The 13,837-nt window shown below is 45.6% G+C and overlaps 3 protein-coding genes across 15 annotated transcripts in view; all 3 read left to right on the forward strand.

Annotated features, from left to right (window-relative positions):
• LOC114160779 (filamin-C-like) overlaps positions 1-1,536 on the forward strand; it is a 41,431-nt gene extending 39,895 nt beyond the window's left edge. For all 9 annotated transcript variants that reach the window (XM_028043559.1, XM_028043550.1, XM_028043556.1 and 6 more), the window contains 2 exons: positions 246-452; positions 523-1,536. In XM_028043559.1, coding sequence (XP_027899360.1) covers positions 246-452; positions 523-710 — 395 coding nt within the window. In that variant the 3' untranslated portion in view covers positions 711-1,536. The remainder of the gene's footprint in view (positions 1-245; positions 453-522) is intronic.
• A 199-nt stretch (positions 1,537-1,735) lies between these two features.
• socs2 (suppressor of cytokine signaling 2) lies at positions 1,736-9,029 on the forward strand. 4 transcript variants are annotated; one of them, XM_028043569.1, is made up of 3 exons: positions 1,736-2,788; positions 5,575-5,749; positions 6,695-9,029. In XM_028043569.1, exons 2-3 carry the CDS (start codon positions 5,623-5,625, stop codon positions 7,156-7,158), a joined length of 591 nt encoding a protein of 196 aa, XP_027899370.1. In that variant the 5' UTR covers positions 1,736-2,788; positions 5,575-5,622; the 3' UTR covers positions 7,159-9,029. The 4 variants fall into 4 exon arrangements, with proteins under 4 accessions (XP_027899370.1, XP_027899371.1, XP_027899368.1 ...); XM_028043570.1 differs by having other exon boundaries at positions 1,736-2,740; XM_028043567.1 differs by having other exon boundaries at positions 1,739-2,788; positions 5,548-5,749.
• Positions 9,030-9,873: 844 nt separating this feature from the next.
• Positions 9,874-13,232, forward strand: cradd (CARD and death domain containing adaptor protein). Of its 2 annotated transcripts, XR_003598849.1 has the most exons (3): positions 9,874-10,351; positions 12,246-12,736; positions 12,818-13,232. XR_003598849.1 is itself a non-coding variant. In XM_028043566.1 (2 exons), exons 1-2 carry the CDS (start codon positions 10,033-10,035, stop codon positions 12,575-12,577), a joined length of 651 nt encoding a protein of 216 aa, XP_027899367.1. In that variant the 5' UTR covers positions 9,874-10,032; the 3' UTR covers positions 12,578-13,232. The 2 variants fall into 2 exon arrangements, 1 of the variants encoding a protein (XP_027899367.1); XM_028043566.1 differs by having other exon boundaries at positions 12,246-13,232.
• The last annotated feature ends 605 nt before the right edge of the window (positions 13,233-13,837 follow it).

Here is a 13,837-nt window from a genome sequence, read left to right on the forward strand (position 1 = left end):
GTCAGAGGAAGATGGATCAGGACTTTGGGAGCCATTGGCTTCAGAACCTCTTTCACCCAGAAAGACGGTTGTACCACAGATAGAAATGCTCTGCAACATGCCTGACCGCCCTGGCTCCTGATGGGTCCCACCATGATGAGGTTTCCTCCTAGTTTGGAGATTTTTCCAACCATCAGATCTGATTCAGTTCCTCTGCAGTAGGAGATCTCCCTTCTCTCTTAGAGTCAAATGTTCTCTTCCTGCAGGACCTCGCCTGTCTGGAGGTCACAACCTCCACGAGACGTCGTCTGTTCTCGTAGAAACCGTCACCAAGACGTCAGCGATGGGCGGGGCCTTCACTTCCTTCCCCATGTTCTCTTCCGACGCCAGTAAAGTCGTCTCCTGCGGTGCCGGCCTCTCCAAAGCCTTCATTGGTCAGAAGAACACATTCACAGTGGATTGCAGCAAAGCAGGTGAGAACCGAGGCGAAGCAGATAGTTTCCTGACGCTGCTGAATGTCTCTGATGGTGTTCTGTTCTGCAGGCACCAACATGCTGATGGTCGGGGTCCATGGTCCGAAGACGCCCTGCGAGGAGGTCTACGTCAAGCACATGGGCAACAGGATGTACAACGTGACGTACACAGTGAAGGAGCAGGGCAGCTACATCCTCATCGTCAAGTGGGGGGACGAGAACATCCCAGGAAGTCCTTTCCATGTCATCGTCTCTTAGAGCCTCTGCTACATCTCATCCTCCACCAGGCACTGAAAACTTTTCACTTCCTGGATTTTCTCATGTTTGTCCTCCTGCAGCAAATGTTAACCTTTTATATGAGCTTACCATATGCAATGTGATGCAATGTGGTGCCTTGTATCCTGACTGTTGCTCCTCTGGAGAACTCGACCTGAACTGCTTCAGCTGCTTACCAGACGATCCAGGATGTGAAACGTCTCATCTTTGCTGACTGCAGCAGGACTCTTCATCATCAGGTCCATCTCTGCCGGGCCAGCGCCCAGCAGAGATGGACCTGATGTGTCTGACTAACATTCAGCCAACCAAAGCCCAGACCTGCTTTTCCAGGAAACATCGTTCAGGAACCCGCCTGGTTCCTTCAAATGAAGCTGAGAGTTTACTCTTGTTGTTACACTTTGCAGAAGTCAGGAGGCCTGGAAGAAGGTCCAGCTCTGTCCAGGTCGCTTCAGTTTAAAACGTAATGTCCATGCTGCAGTTTGATCTGGAAGGTCTTGGCTCTAAGATTGGAACCGCAGGAGGAACTGGCTCTGCAGCTTTCAGCAGCAGACGCTTTTTATTCTGAATCTGTCTGGAGACTTCCAGATGTTTGGGTTCTGCTGATGCATCAAACTGTGCTGTGACTTTTTATTTATTCTCTCTTTGAAATTGTCTTACTGGTGAAATGAGCCGGGTCTGATCCGTCACCCGGTTGCCTTTGAGTTTTAACACAGTACTGGAGTGACATTTTGTAGTTTTGTATGAGTGAAACCTTCGTTATGGTGACATTGTGCAGGCATAATAAACTTCCTCTGCAACCTCCATGTCAGTGCTGCTCCGCTCTTTCTGCTCCTCGCTGTTTCTTCTTCAGGAATCACCAAACTTCTCATTGACAGGAGAAGAACGGTTACCTCCAAAGAAAACCTACAGCCGGCAAAATGCCATTTTTCCTGCTAGCGCAAGGCTAGTGTATCTGATTTGGTAGTATTTACCCAGAATGCTGTGTGCTGTCGTTCACGTCCTGCTTTTGGAGCGGTCTCCGGTCCGTTTGGCATTCACATTTGAACCGAACCAGAGTTGTTCTTGTGTAATCAAAGAAAATCCAGCTGAGCTCAACTCCAGTCATGTTGTAGTTGGTTCCGACCAGCAAGGGGCAGCAGAGACACGGCGAACTGTCTGCAAACTGTTTAAGGACCAACCGACCCAGATGATTTAAAAAGAATTGTTCAGTTTCTGCTTGGAGAGAATCAGAGAAGATCTGGATCGTTTCCAACTTCATTTCATTCACTGATAAAAAGAAAAACGGAAGGATGAGAAAGACAACGGGAATTCTTTCTGGAATCACTTCACTGCTATTTGGACGAGGTCAATAATGTTAGAAATGTCCTCGCAGCGTTAAGGGACCCCGCAGGTAACCAAATCCGTTCAGGTCCCCACAGTCAGAAAAACAGGTGAATGTGTGTTTGTTTAAGGGTGTGTGTGTGTGTGCGTGTGTGTGCTTTTCCTGTTTTTGTGAGACCCGGTTCGGTTCCGGTTCTTTAACTGAAGACATCTCTTCATCTTGAGGACAGTGTCCATCAGGGGGCCCTGCGGACCGGGCCGGGCCAGAACCCAGGTCCGGTCAGGTCCGGTCCGGTCCTCACAGAGACGGAAGGCCCGAACTAATCGGTCCACCTTAAATGTGCGCGTGTGAGCGTCACGTGACCGTGTTCCTGGAAAGTTCCTGGAAACCTGCGGTGTTGTTGTTTATGGAGCTCCGGACCGCCGCGCCGCTCCACTAGGAACCAGGACCACGGACTCTGGTTCGGTGGTTCGGCTGCTAGGAGCTGCGTGACGGACCGCCGGTTCTGATCCACCTACAGCCCCTCGTGGGTCGGCTGCAGCCGCCATTAGTAGTTCTAGAGCCGGAGCAGGTTCGGAAGCGTCCGGACCCAGTCTGCAGGTGTACACCCGGTTCCGCTGGCATGACGGCGGGTTGGCGGCGGACGACCCGGAGCTGTTAGCGGGCGGCTGGATCGGAACCTCCCCGGCAGGTGGGTCCAGTTTGGGCACCAGGTGCTACCAGGAGGGCGGTTCTCCAGGTGAGCAGAACCACTCAGGTAGAACTGAACCGTCCTGCAGAACTCCGTTTAAATTTCCTGTCATTTAAATGTAACTCGACGGTCCGAGGCTTCTGGGCGGAACCAGCACAGACAGCAGATGTTCCTGTTCAGGTTCGGTCCATTCTTAGATTCTGCTGTTTAAAACCGAACCAGAATAGAACCCAACCGCTGGCAGGAGGAAGAACGTTACTCTGATGTTTCCCTTCCTGCGGTTTTAAAGCTGCTGCAGTTCTGGGCAACTTTAAGGAAGATTTAGTTCCTTAAGGTTTATTCGTTTATTTCAGTTTTTTTTCTCCTCTGCTTTTTAATCTGTAGGCAGGAGAATCACCTCCTGGTTCCCACTGGAAACCAGGAGAATCACCTCCTGGTTCCCACTGGAAACCAGGAGAATCACCTCCTGGTTCCCACTGGAAACCAGGAGAATCACCTCCTGGTTCCCACTGGAAACCAGTTTTCCTTTCCAGTTGGTTTTCCCAGTCAGGACAAAGAGAAGAAAAACACCAAGCAGCTTTGGGTTTTCCACAGGAAACAAAGGGAACAAGTCTCACCTTACAGCCGCAGGTTAACGCTAACTGGTTACCAGGTTAATGCTAACTGGGTTTACTGGGTTAACTCTGATGTTTTACTCCACTTCCTGGAGGAAACTGCCATGTTTTTAGGAATTCTTTCTTGGGAAGCTTTTCTAGAAGGATCCAGATCTTCCTCCTGTCTGAGGAGCTTCATGTTTATTTCAGGTCCAGGTCAGAGGTCACTGGGAGGGTTTGGGTTGATCCCTGCAGTTTGTTGGCTCTTTTCTCCAGAGGCAGAGCAGGAAGACCAGGAAGTCCTGACTGAGGCACGAAGCCCGGTTTAAACGGTTCTGTTTGGTTCTGTTCTGGTCCTCGGGCCTCCTGCCCTGCACGTTTCAGGTGTTTCCTTTCAGAGTGGATCCACACCTGGATCCACTCTGTGGTGATCGACAGCCTGCAGTGCTGATGGCTGCAGACGAGGTCATGCAGTCATTTGGATCAGCTGTTGGTCTAAAACATGCAGAGCGGACCGGAGCTGAGAAGCTCTGGGTTAGCGGGTCCGATTGAAGCTCCGCTACATGTTGTTAGAATCTGCTGATCTAATTTTCCTCTCGGGTTTCATGTGAGCATGACTCCGGGAATCTGCTCTGAACAAATTCATGTGTTCATCTGCAGCTTCTTGTGGATAAAAAAAACCCAAACATGAAAAGTCTGAATGCAAACCTGAAAGAACGAGGCTTCCTGTTGGTGGTTGTTGGAAAAACTCCTCCGGAACACAAGGAATCCGTTGAGATCCCGACTCGGGATCTCTGCTGCAGGAAGTGTCGCCGCCTCACTCAGGTGTTTTCCTCAGTAGGTGAGCTGCGTCAGGCTGCAGGAATGTCAAATACCAAACCAGATAAAGAGACTTTCTAGAAACGGAGCAAACAGATCCGTCCTGCAGATTCCTGGGATCCGGATTATTAGATCCTGCTCAGGTCCAAAGTCTAATAATGTTAATAAGGGATGTTATTCCTCTGTTCCGTATCTAGCGTCCCACAGATTCACCAAACTAACTGTACTGTGATCTGGTCCAGAACTGGATCAGAACCAGAACATTTTGGATCATTTGGTTCTGGAGGGAAGCTCTAGAACCAGAACTTTTCCAGATGTTTCTTGGTTCCTCCGTGTTTCAGTTGGTGGATCCAGATTTTTCCCGGCTGATCCAGGATCAGTTTTCCAAAACGATCAGATTCCATGACTGGAATTGAATCTGGATTCCAGGGAATCTGGGGTTTGTTGTTGTGGCGGATTATTATGGATATTATGTAGTTATTAATTATTAATGCAGCAGCTGAGAACCTGCAGACCAGCAACTAATAACTGACCCAACTGACCCAGGCTGTTACTGAGCAGCCAGAACCAATGGTACCAAACCGACCCGATGGTACCAAACTGAACCAGTGGGACCAATGGTCATCTCGACAGGAAATGGAGGAAGCAGGAATTAAACCCACAACCTCCTGATTTGAAGATGACTGTTACCTACTGAGCTACAGAGGGATAAAGGAGCCAAAATTAAGTTAATACATAATTTATTCATTAAGTAAATAGCAGGAAATTAATATTTCATGAAATGTGGGCGGGGCTATGGCTGACCTGATGGTGGCTAGTGGAAAGTTTCTTAGACTTAGACTGACTTTATTGTCATTTTCATGCACAGGGTGAATACAGAACAACATTTCGTTGCATACGGCTCAGGACAATGTTTGAGGTTCCAATGTTGTGAGGTTACTCCAGAATAAAATAAAATACAGTATAAAATATGAATATAAATATAAAATATAAAATATAAAGTGCAGGACTGACAGTAAAATAGAAGTTATTTAGCTCTGTACATGTGCAAGGTATGAAGTGGAGACCAGATTTTAAGTGCAGTCCAGTTAAGAGTTCAGCAGTCTGATGGCAAGTGGGAAAAAACTGTTTCAGAACCATGTGGACCTGCACCGGATGCTGCAGAACCTCTTTCCAGAGGGCAGCAGGGAGAACAGAAGCTGATCTCCAGTTAGCGACTCGGATGAAACATTAAAAACAGAATTAATCAGGAAAATGTCTGAATGTGATAAATGGATCAAAGTTCTGGTTCTGTTCAGATGTCACAGCTGCAGCCCAGAGAAAAGACATTTTTAATCTGAGTGTTTCCAGAGTCCTGATGGCTCCAAAACCGTCTGTTTCCGTCTTCTTCTGCAGCCGTTCACATCCCACCAACCTTTCCAGGTTTTCCGACGGTTTTCCGAGTTGCAGGCTGAAGGTCGGATCTGTCCGATGACCTGCCAGTCCTCCGAATCCCAGGAAGCCATTGAGGACGCCAGAGGAGCCGACGACGGCGCCAGGACCGAGGAGTCGGACGAGAACCGCGTCGCCTCGGCCCTGAAGGAGCTCAGGAAGACAGGTGGGAGGAAGAACTTCCTGCTTCGGTCGGGAATGTTTCCAACCCGGAATAAACTCCAGATGTTCTACATGTGGTTTAGCGTTAGCATCTGCTTACTTTTTATGGTTTTGCAATTTAGTGTTAGCTTTGCTAAATTTTTCATGTGTTTAGTGGTTTAGCATTAGCTTCTGTTAATATTTGTATGCTTACCATTACCACTTGCTAATGTTTTAGTGCGTAGTTTCTTAGTGTTAGCTTCTGCTAGCTGTTTATATTTAGTTTCTTAGTGTTAGCTTCTGCTAGCTGTTTATATTTAGTTTCTTAGTGTTAGCTTCTGCTAGCTGTTTATATTTAGTTTCTTAGTGTTAGCTTCTGCTAGCTGTTTATATTTAGTTTCTTAGTGTTAGCTTCTGCTAATTTTTCATGTGTTTAGCGATTTAGCGTTGCATTGCTAAGCTTCTTGTTTAGCAAAATGGTAATTAGCATACTTAACTTTTTGATTAGCTGTGGCTAATAACTGCAGCTGATTTTAGTGCAAACATATATTGTACATTAAAACTATGGTGGCCATTTTGAAAAATGTCCACCAGAGAAGACGAAAATATAAAAAATGATTTTGATAGTTTGAAGTACTCTGGCTATAACTAGACACATTGATCTTGTTTTTGATTTCAGTGTAATGCTGCTGGTTCTGGCCCTGTTTGGGTCCAGAACGGTTCCGTGGTGGTGCTGCTGACCCAGACTAAGTGTTGTGGTTTTGTCATGGATAGAAATTGTTCCGATGCTAAGCTAACCATAACTCCTAAGCTTCCACTTCAGTCACTCAGATAATGTTGTCCACTATATTTAACATTAACAACCCGCTATAGTTTCTCTTAGCGGGCGGTTCTGAAGCCGCTGACCGTCCGTGTTGTGGTTTTAATGAATTGGAGGTGCTAAATGTTCTGCTGGTTCTGATTGGGCCAGGTTGGTACTGGGGAGGCCTGACGGCCAACGAGGCCAAAGAGATCCTGCAGGACTCGTCGGAGGGCAGCTTCCTGCTGCGGGACAGCTCCCAGAGGGACTTCCTGTTCACCATCTCCACCATGACGTCCGCCGGCCCCACCAACCTGCGCATCGAGTTCCGGCACGGGAAGTTCAAACTGGACTCAGTGGTTCTGGTGAAGCCTAAGCTGAAGCAGTTCGACAGTGTGGTCCACCTGGTGGAGCACTACGTCCAGCTGTCCCGGACCGGCGGCCGCACCGCGCCGGCGCCCCCGGGCCCCAACGGCACCGTGCAGCTGCTCCTCATCAGGCCCGTGTACACCGCCGTCCCGTCGCTGCAGCACCTGTGTCGGATCAGCATCAACCGGTCGGCCCGGCGGGTCCAGGACCTGCCCATCCCCAACCGACTGAAGGACTACCTGACGGACTACGTCTACAACGTCTAGAGGTCGTCCAGAGGTCCTCCCATCTGAGTCCAACGGCGTCCGGACCGGCCGTGTGTCTCTGCACGGAGCCGGGAACCGGTCCGGTTTCCTCTCCCATCTCCATGGTAACGGGAAGCAGAATTCCTCTGATTGTTCTGGAGATTCCTGAACAGGTTTCCAGATTCCTGACATCAGGAAGACGGACGGACGGATCGGTCGTTTCAACTGAAACCCAAAGAGAAACGGGTCGGAGACGGGTCAGAGCAGCAGAACAGCCCTGAACCTCCTGCTCAGGTTGTTGAGAATATTTATTTCTGTTCCTCTGATGTTCTGGAGAAACGTTCCTGATCAGTACCAGGCCCGGTTCTGGTGGAGCCAGAGTATCGTCTCTGTCTCCTACAGAACCACGGCTCGGCAAACCGGGTCTCAGCAGAACCAAACAGCTGCTTTGGTTCTGCTTACAACTTGATTTTCTAAAAAAAAAATTTCTGGAAGCTTATTGGCTGCAGCTCTGATCACATGATTAAAGGCGCCGTGTCACTTCCTGTCTCCCAGAATTCCTTCAGTACAGCTCAGGATCACACCAGAACCAGAACCAGAACCTGAACCAGATTGAAAAATATTCTCAGACTTTAAGAGGTTACTTTTCATGTGTGTTACCATGGTAACCAGTTCATCTAATTTTCAATTTCCTTGTTTGTTTGGTTTTTTTCTTTTCACAAATGTTTTTCCCATTAAATTTTCATTTGTAGACATTAAAATTAGGGAAAATATTTTTTATATTTCCTTCAGATTTTCTGATTGAAACTCAAAGGATTTCTGAAACAGAGTTCTGTTTGGTTCTGATCGGTCCGGTTCTGATAAAAACCGAAGTAGAACATTAAAGTGAGGGAAGCAGGAAGTGTGTGAGTATTTTTCCTGAAGCCGGTCCCGCCGGATCCCTAGAAGCGGGCAGAACTTGGTGAACTCCATCCAGAACCGAGCGGCCCGGTAAACAGCAGGAACGGAGCACTCTGATTGGCCGACGGCCGGCCGTGACTCTGTTTGGCTCTCATTGACGTAAACAATCGTGTCGATGGTGACGAGCGTCGGAGAGGTTGCTTTGACCCCTTCAGGCTTCGGTAGACTTTGAACCTGTAGTACTGCGGAGCTGTGAGCCAATCAGATTACAGGAAAACATCAACCATTGAGCTGTTGTCTGTTCCTACTTGACCTCTGACCTGCTGGTGGATTTTACATCCTGCTTTCTAAAGAAACAGTTTAATTTGAGTTTCCTCTGAAAAGTAGCAGAGAAAAACTCTCATGTTTAGAAAAGAGTTGGAAATCAAAACCTGAATCCGCTAAATTATTGAGCTTTCAGAAAGTTATTAGAAATCAGTGATATATGAAAACAATTTGCTAAACGTGGAGTGTCATGAAGTCATGCCTGGAGAAGAGAAGGGGCCAGGATCCAGCCCTGAGGAACACCACGGATAATCGCTGCCGCGAATTAAACTATAAAACTTCCTGGAGCTTATTTGAGATCTGAGCCGGTCCAGAGCAGCTCCGGGCTCAAGGTTCAGTTTGGTCGGGATCAGGATGGTTGTCATGGTGACACAGCTAAATCGACTCTGTTCAGGAATATTTATTAAATATTATCTATCGATCGAATGATTAAACAGATGAAATATTAAAAGCCCAGCAGTCTGGGATAGATTAGGATGATTTGACGTCTTTGATAAACGACCAACAGTCATTCAGACAAATGTTCATTTATTCAGTAAAAAAAACTAAAAGTGGTTATTTACAATAAAGTTTAGTTAAACCAAAGAGCAGAGCAATGCTTTGATTTTGAATATCAGTTTTTTCTGTTAAGTTTGTTTTTTAATAAAGAGTGTGCTGGTATTTCCTGATTGGCCCCCCTGTCTTGTTTAAGCTCCTCCCACTTCCTGGATCAAATTGGATAAAAGCGAGTCTCCACCTGTGGAAACGAGGTGAAATTTTCAGGATTTTACAGTTAAATTTAAATGTCTGCTCAAGATTTTTTTTTTCTTCAGATAAGTATAAAATAAACTTTTTAATTAAAGTTCATAAATTTTTTATCCTGCGGGGAAAAAATGGAAACGTTCATCTGTCATAAAGAATGAGGTGTTGTTGGGTTCTAAAGTGTTTTATTTATTCACATCTTCACCCATCTGGAGCTGCAGCGCCGCCTGCTGGAAGTAAAACTTTTACATGTTTGACTTTCTATCAGCTTCTCTTCACCTGTTTTATAACCAGCTGTTATTAGCTATAAATAGGAAAATAGAAAAACTATTTTCATCTTAAAAATGTGGCGCAGTCATAAACGCTATTTATTTTTTTTACATTATTAAATATATTTAATCCTTTATTCTTATGTATGCCCTAGCTGAACTTTTAGCACATTTCAATAGTTTAAGTTGTTTAAATATTCAAACAGTTTAAGTAGTTTTGATCGGCCACATGTTTTACCTCCAAAATGTCTTCATTTCAAAATTCAACTTTATTTCTTTATTTACTAAAATGATCCCTCCGCAGAAAGTAGTCCGTCTGAAACTTCCTGATTTTACTTTATATGTAAATTGTTTCTGTATTGAATGTAAGCCGATTTAGTCAACTCGTACTATTCTACATTAATTTATAATCAAACAATAAATTACAAACTTTTTTTAAATCACGTGGGTATTATTTATTTGACGAACAGCCATTTTTCTATGAGAGCTGGATAAACTTTGGTTCCGCTTTCTTGTTTCCAATCGAGCATAATATGCCGGACGGAGCTGTAGAAGTTAGCAGCGGGTACCGGCGAGACTAGTTTCCATTATGGAGACTGGTTTAGGTTCTGAATGAACCACTCAGTCGGTTCGGGTTAGTGACCCGGTTCAACAGGTTCGGATGGAGCCGGAGCACAGGGCGGTGCTCCGGAGGTTCCGGGTGCAGCTGTGCGACCAGTTGCTGGTCAGCGACACCATCGTTCCGTTCCTGTACCAGGAGGGAGTTCTGACGGAGGCCCAGGTGGAGCAGGTGGAGGGTCAGCTGACCAACCGGCAGAAGAACCTGAAGCTGCTGGACCTCCTGCCGAACCGCGGCCCGCGGGCCTTCGGCGCCTTCCTGGAGGCTCTGCGGGACTTCAGCTGGATCCGGGACCGGTTGCTGCTGGAGCTGCAGAACTCAGCCGGAACCGGGCCGAACTTAGCCGGAACCGGGCCTTCAGGTGGGAGTTAATGTGATGAACCAACGAGAAGCTGTTGTTGTTGTTTCTAACTTAAAACGCTCCAGGTTCTGTACCTGGTCCAATGCTCTGACTATCAGAGCTACCTCGTCAGATTTTCCTACCGTAGCTCGGATAGATGGCCATGTCTGTCTGTCGGTGCTACCGTCATGTTTACAAACTATAGCAGGTTGTTAATGTTAAATATATTGGACAACATTATCTGAATGACTGAAGTGGAAGCTTACTAGTAATCAATCAATCAATCAATCAAATTTTATTTGTATAGCACATTTCAGCAGCAAGACATTTCAAAGTGCTTTACATCATTACAAACACAGAATAATCAATCATGAAGTCAAGTTCCATCCATAAATTTGTAATTGATTACATTTCAAATACAATCCTAAACAGGTGGGTTTTTAGTCTAGATTTAAAAGAAGTCAGTGTTTCAGCTGTTTTACAGTTTTCTGGAAGTTTGTTCCAGATTTGTGGTGCATAGATACTGAAAGCTGCTTCTCCTCGTTTGGTTCTGGTTCTGGGGATGCAGAGCAGAACCAGAACCAGAACCTGAGAGGTCTGGAAGGTTGATACAACAACAGCAGATCTTTAATGTATTGTGGTTCTAAGCCGTTCAGTGATTTATAAACTAACAACAGTATTTTAAAGTCTATTCTTTGAGCTACAGGGAGCCAGTGGAGGGACTTTAAAACTGGTGTTATGTGCTCTATCTTCCTGGTTTTAGTGAGAACGCAAGCAGCAGCGTTCTGGATCAGCTGAAGCTGTTTAATTGATTTGTTGGACAGACCTGTGAAGACGCTGTTGCAATAATCAATACGACTGAAGATGAAGGCATGGATGAGTTTCTCTAGATCTGGCTGAGACATTAGTCCTTTAATCCTGGAAATGTAATGGTAATGGTTAGCTTAGCATCGGAACAATTTCTATCCATGACGAAACCACAAGAAGATCACTTCCTTCATCGGAACATCCTACTCTACCTGCCAAACAATAACTTGTTTGCAGAAGTAACGACTTTGCAGATGACAAACTAAAGATTTATAAATATATTTACAAGCTGCTGTCATGTAAAGTAAAAACATTAAGTAATTCAGCAGCTCAATGAAGCCAGATATGAAATAAATTAAATAAAACTTACCGTAATCTTCGACGAAATAAAACACATGAAACGAAACTTTCACAGGTAGGATGTATTTATAAGAAATCTGCTGAGTCAGCAGAATCTGACCACAAGGTAGGATGGATTTATGGGTAGCACAGATAAACGGAACACCTAGCCTGGCTTCATTGACTTTATGAAACTGAATAATATCAGAATAAACATATTTAAATCATCTAGAATCAAAACAAATGACATGATTTTTATGAGTTTATGGTTCTGATCAGAAGAAGTTGATCTTTTATAAATGCAGTTTCACTGGGGGGGGCGCTCGCCCAGGGCTGCATTGGTGAAGGAGCCGCCCCTGGTTTCCAGCAGCCAATCAGAGCCTCTGCAGCTTTGGCTCTAACATGGGGAAAAATTAGCAAGATTGGGACGGTTCTGCTGGGCCCGGTTCTGGTCCATTTTCATGTGTCTGTTTTCTAAACTGGTTCTGAAGACAGAAAGAAAAAGAACTGGAAAAACGAGTTAATTTGTTCATTTTTTAACATGACAACTTAATAAATGTACTTTAATAACCTTAATTTGATTGATTGTGACAAATGAACTGTTTTGTAAGTTCAGTTAAATTTTTCTGAAACTTTTTCAAATTAAATTTAACATGAAATTTGATTTATTGTTTGTTTCCTAACTGACGTGTTTGTGACGTAAAGCTCTTTGACTTCCGTGTTGCTGAAAGTTTCTGTAACAAACTGGACCGGGCTCCATGTTTCCCAGGGGACGCTGCGGTTCCGGCCCGTTACCATGGCGACGCTTCCCGGATCCCGGACTCGGTTCTGCAGAGGGTTCCTTCGGACCGGGAGCTGTCCCGGCTGGCGCAGAGACTCGGTGCCGAATGGGAGGCGGTTCTGTTGGACCTGGGCGTGTCCTCCGAAGCGGTGTACCGGTGCCGGTCCGATCACAGCCTGAACACCGGGGCGGCGGTTCTGGACGGCCTGGTTCTGTGGAGGCGGGCCGGCGGGAGGCGGGCCACGCTGGGGCGGCTTCTGCGCAGCCTGGAGGCCGCAGACCTCCACCCGTCGGTCCTGGAGGAGGCCGTGCTGGGATGAGATTGGACTGGGTTCCGCTGGCCCGAACCGGGCCGGTCCAGAACTCAGAGATGACCGCTCTGCCTATAAACTGACTGAATAATGAAACCAAAGTCAGAACTTTTTGATTCTAGAACCAAGAAAAGAACCGGTTCCGTTTTATCTGGAATCCAAAAGCAGGTAAAAAAAACCAACCAGATACTTAAAGTTTAATATCAATAAAAAATGATTTTATCCTCAAAATTACATTTATTATTTCAGTCAGAAATAAACCATATCTGGAAGTTCCCCGCTGCTGGATTCATTCGGAACCGGAGGAGAGTTCTGGATCCAGAGAACCGAGCTGCACCAGAACCTCCGCCGGTTCTGGAAGCTGCAGGGGAAAAAAACCATCAGGAGATTTTTCTTCCTGCTCCTGTTTTCTCTCATTTTCCCACTTTTTCCTGGAAGTCGACCCAGATTGGATTCTGGAAAACCCGCTGGACTCCTTCACGGAACCGGAGCTCTGTGACTAAAAACAGCAGCACGTGGACCGGAAGAACCTCCGCTTTCTGCGGGATTTAAGGTGGACTGGCGGTTCGGCGAACCTTCTGGTTCCGATCGGACCCAAGAAAACAGCTGGAAACTTGATTTAAATCAGAATTTTCTGTAAATAATAAACATTTACTATGAAATCCAAATATCAGTTTGTGGGAATCAGAAAAATGACTTTTCATTTGACATTTCAGAAAAACTGAAATTATTTTCAGAATTTGGAGAAAATAAAAATCAGTTTTTAAATGTAAAAAATTCAATGACAAAAAAATCTACAACATGTTTTTGAAAGATTTTGAATTTGCAGAAAATCTTTAGAGTTTAATGATTTCAGAGGAACAGCGTCAGCAGGACCTGGGCCCGCTGCCCTCGATCTCAGCAGGTTCGGTTCGGTTGACTGGTTGAATCTGTCTGGAGCGGCAGAAACAGAATGAAAAATATAGTTTTATTTTATTTGATACCTGAAACAGTTCAGAAACAGAGTAACTTTAGTAAAACATTTTTAAATTAGCGGCAAAAACTAAAAACAAATAAATTATTTGAAGGAAAGAACCAATCAGGAGGAAGATCCTTTTAGAGGTTCTGGTCCTGGTCCTACTGGGTCAAACATTTACTGCATCAGAAGGAACAACGTGGCTTTAATCTGCCAGAAAAAACCCAGCAGGTTCCGGACTGTGGAACTCCTCCTCCCCCTGCTGGTGAACCCAGGCCCTGCAGCGGCTCATTTATTGAGGCGAGTCACACCAA

This window comes from Xiphophorus couchianus, chromosome 17 (assembly GCF_001444195.1).
Source record: "Xiphophorus couchianus chromosome 17, X_couchianus-1.0, whole genome shotgun sequence".
In the NCBI taxonomy this organism is placed as follows: domain Eukaryota; kingdom Metazoa; phylum Chordata; class Actinopteri; order Cyprinodontiformes; family Poeciliidae; genus Xiphophorus; species Xiphophorus couchianus.

What these genes read in the sequence shown, in the direction of transcription:
- socs2 (XM_028043569.1), top strand. Translation starts at nt 5,623, where the DNA reads ATGACCTGCCAGTCCTCCGAATCCCAGGAAGCCATTGAGGACGCCAGA. An exon ending in GAAGGAGCTCAGGAAGACAG is followed by an intron (nt 5,750 to 6,694) that starts GTGGGAGGAAGA and finishes TGATTGGGCCAG; the next exon opens with GTTGGTACTGGGGAGGCCTG.
- cradd (XM_028043566.1), top strand. Translation starts at nt 10,033, where the DNA reads ATGGAGCCGGAGCACAGGGCGGTGCTCCGGAGGTTCCGGGTGCAGCTG. An exon ending in AGCCGGAACCGGGCCTTCAG is followed by an intron (nt 10,352 to 12,245) that starts GTGGGAGTTAAT and finishes CATGTTTCCCAG; the next exon opens with GGGACGCTGCGGTTCCGGCC.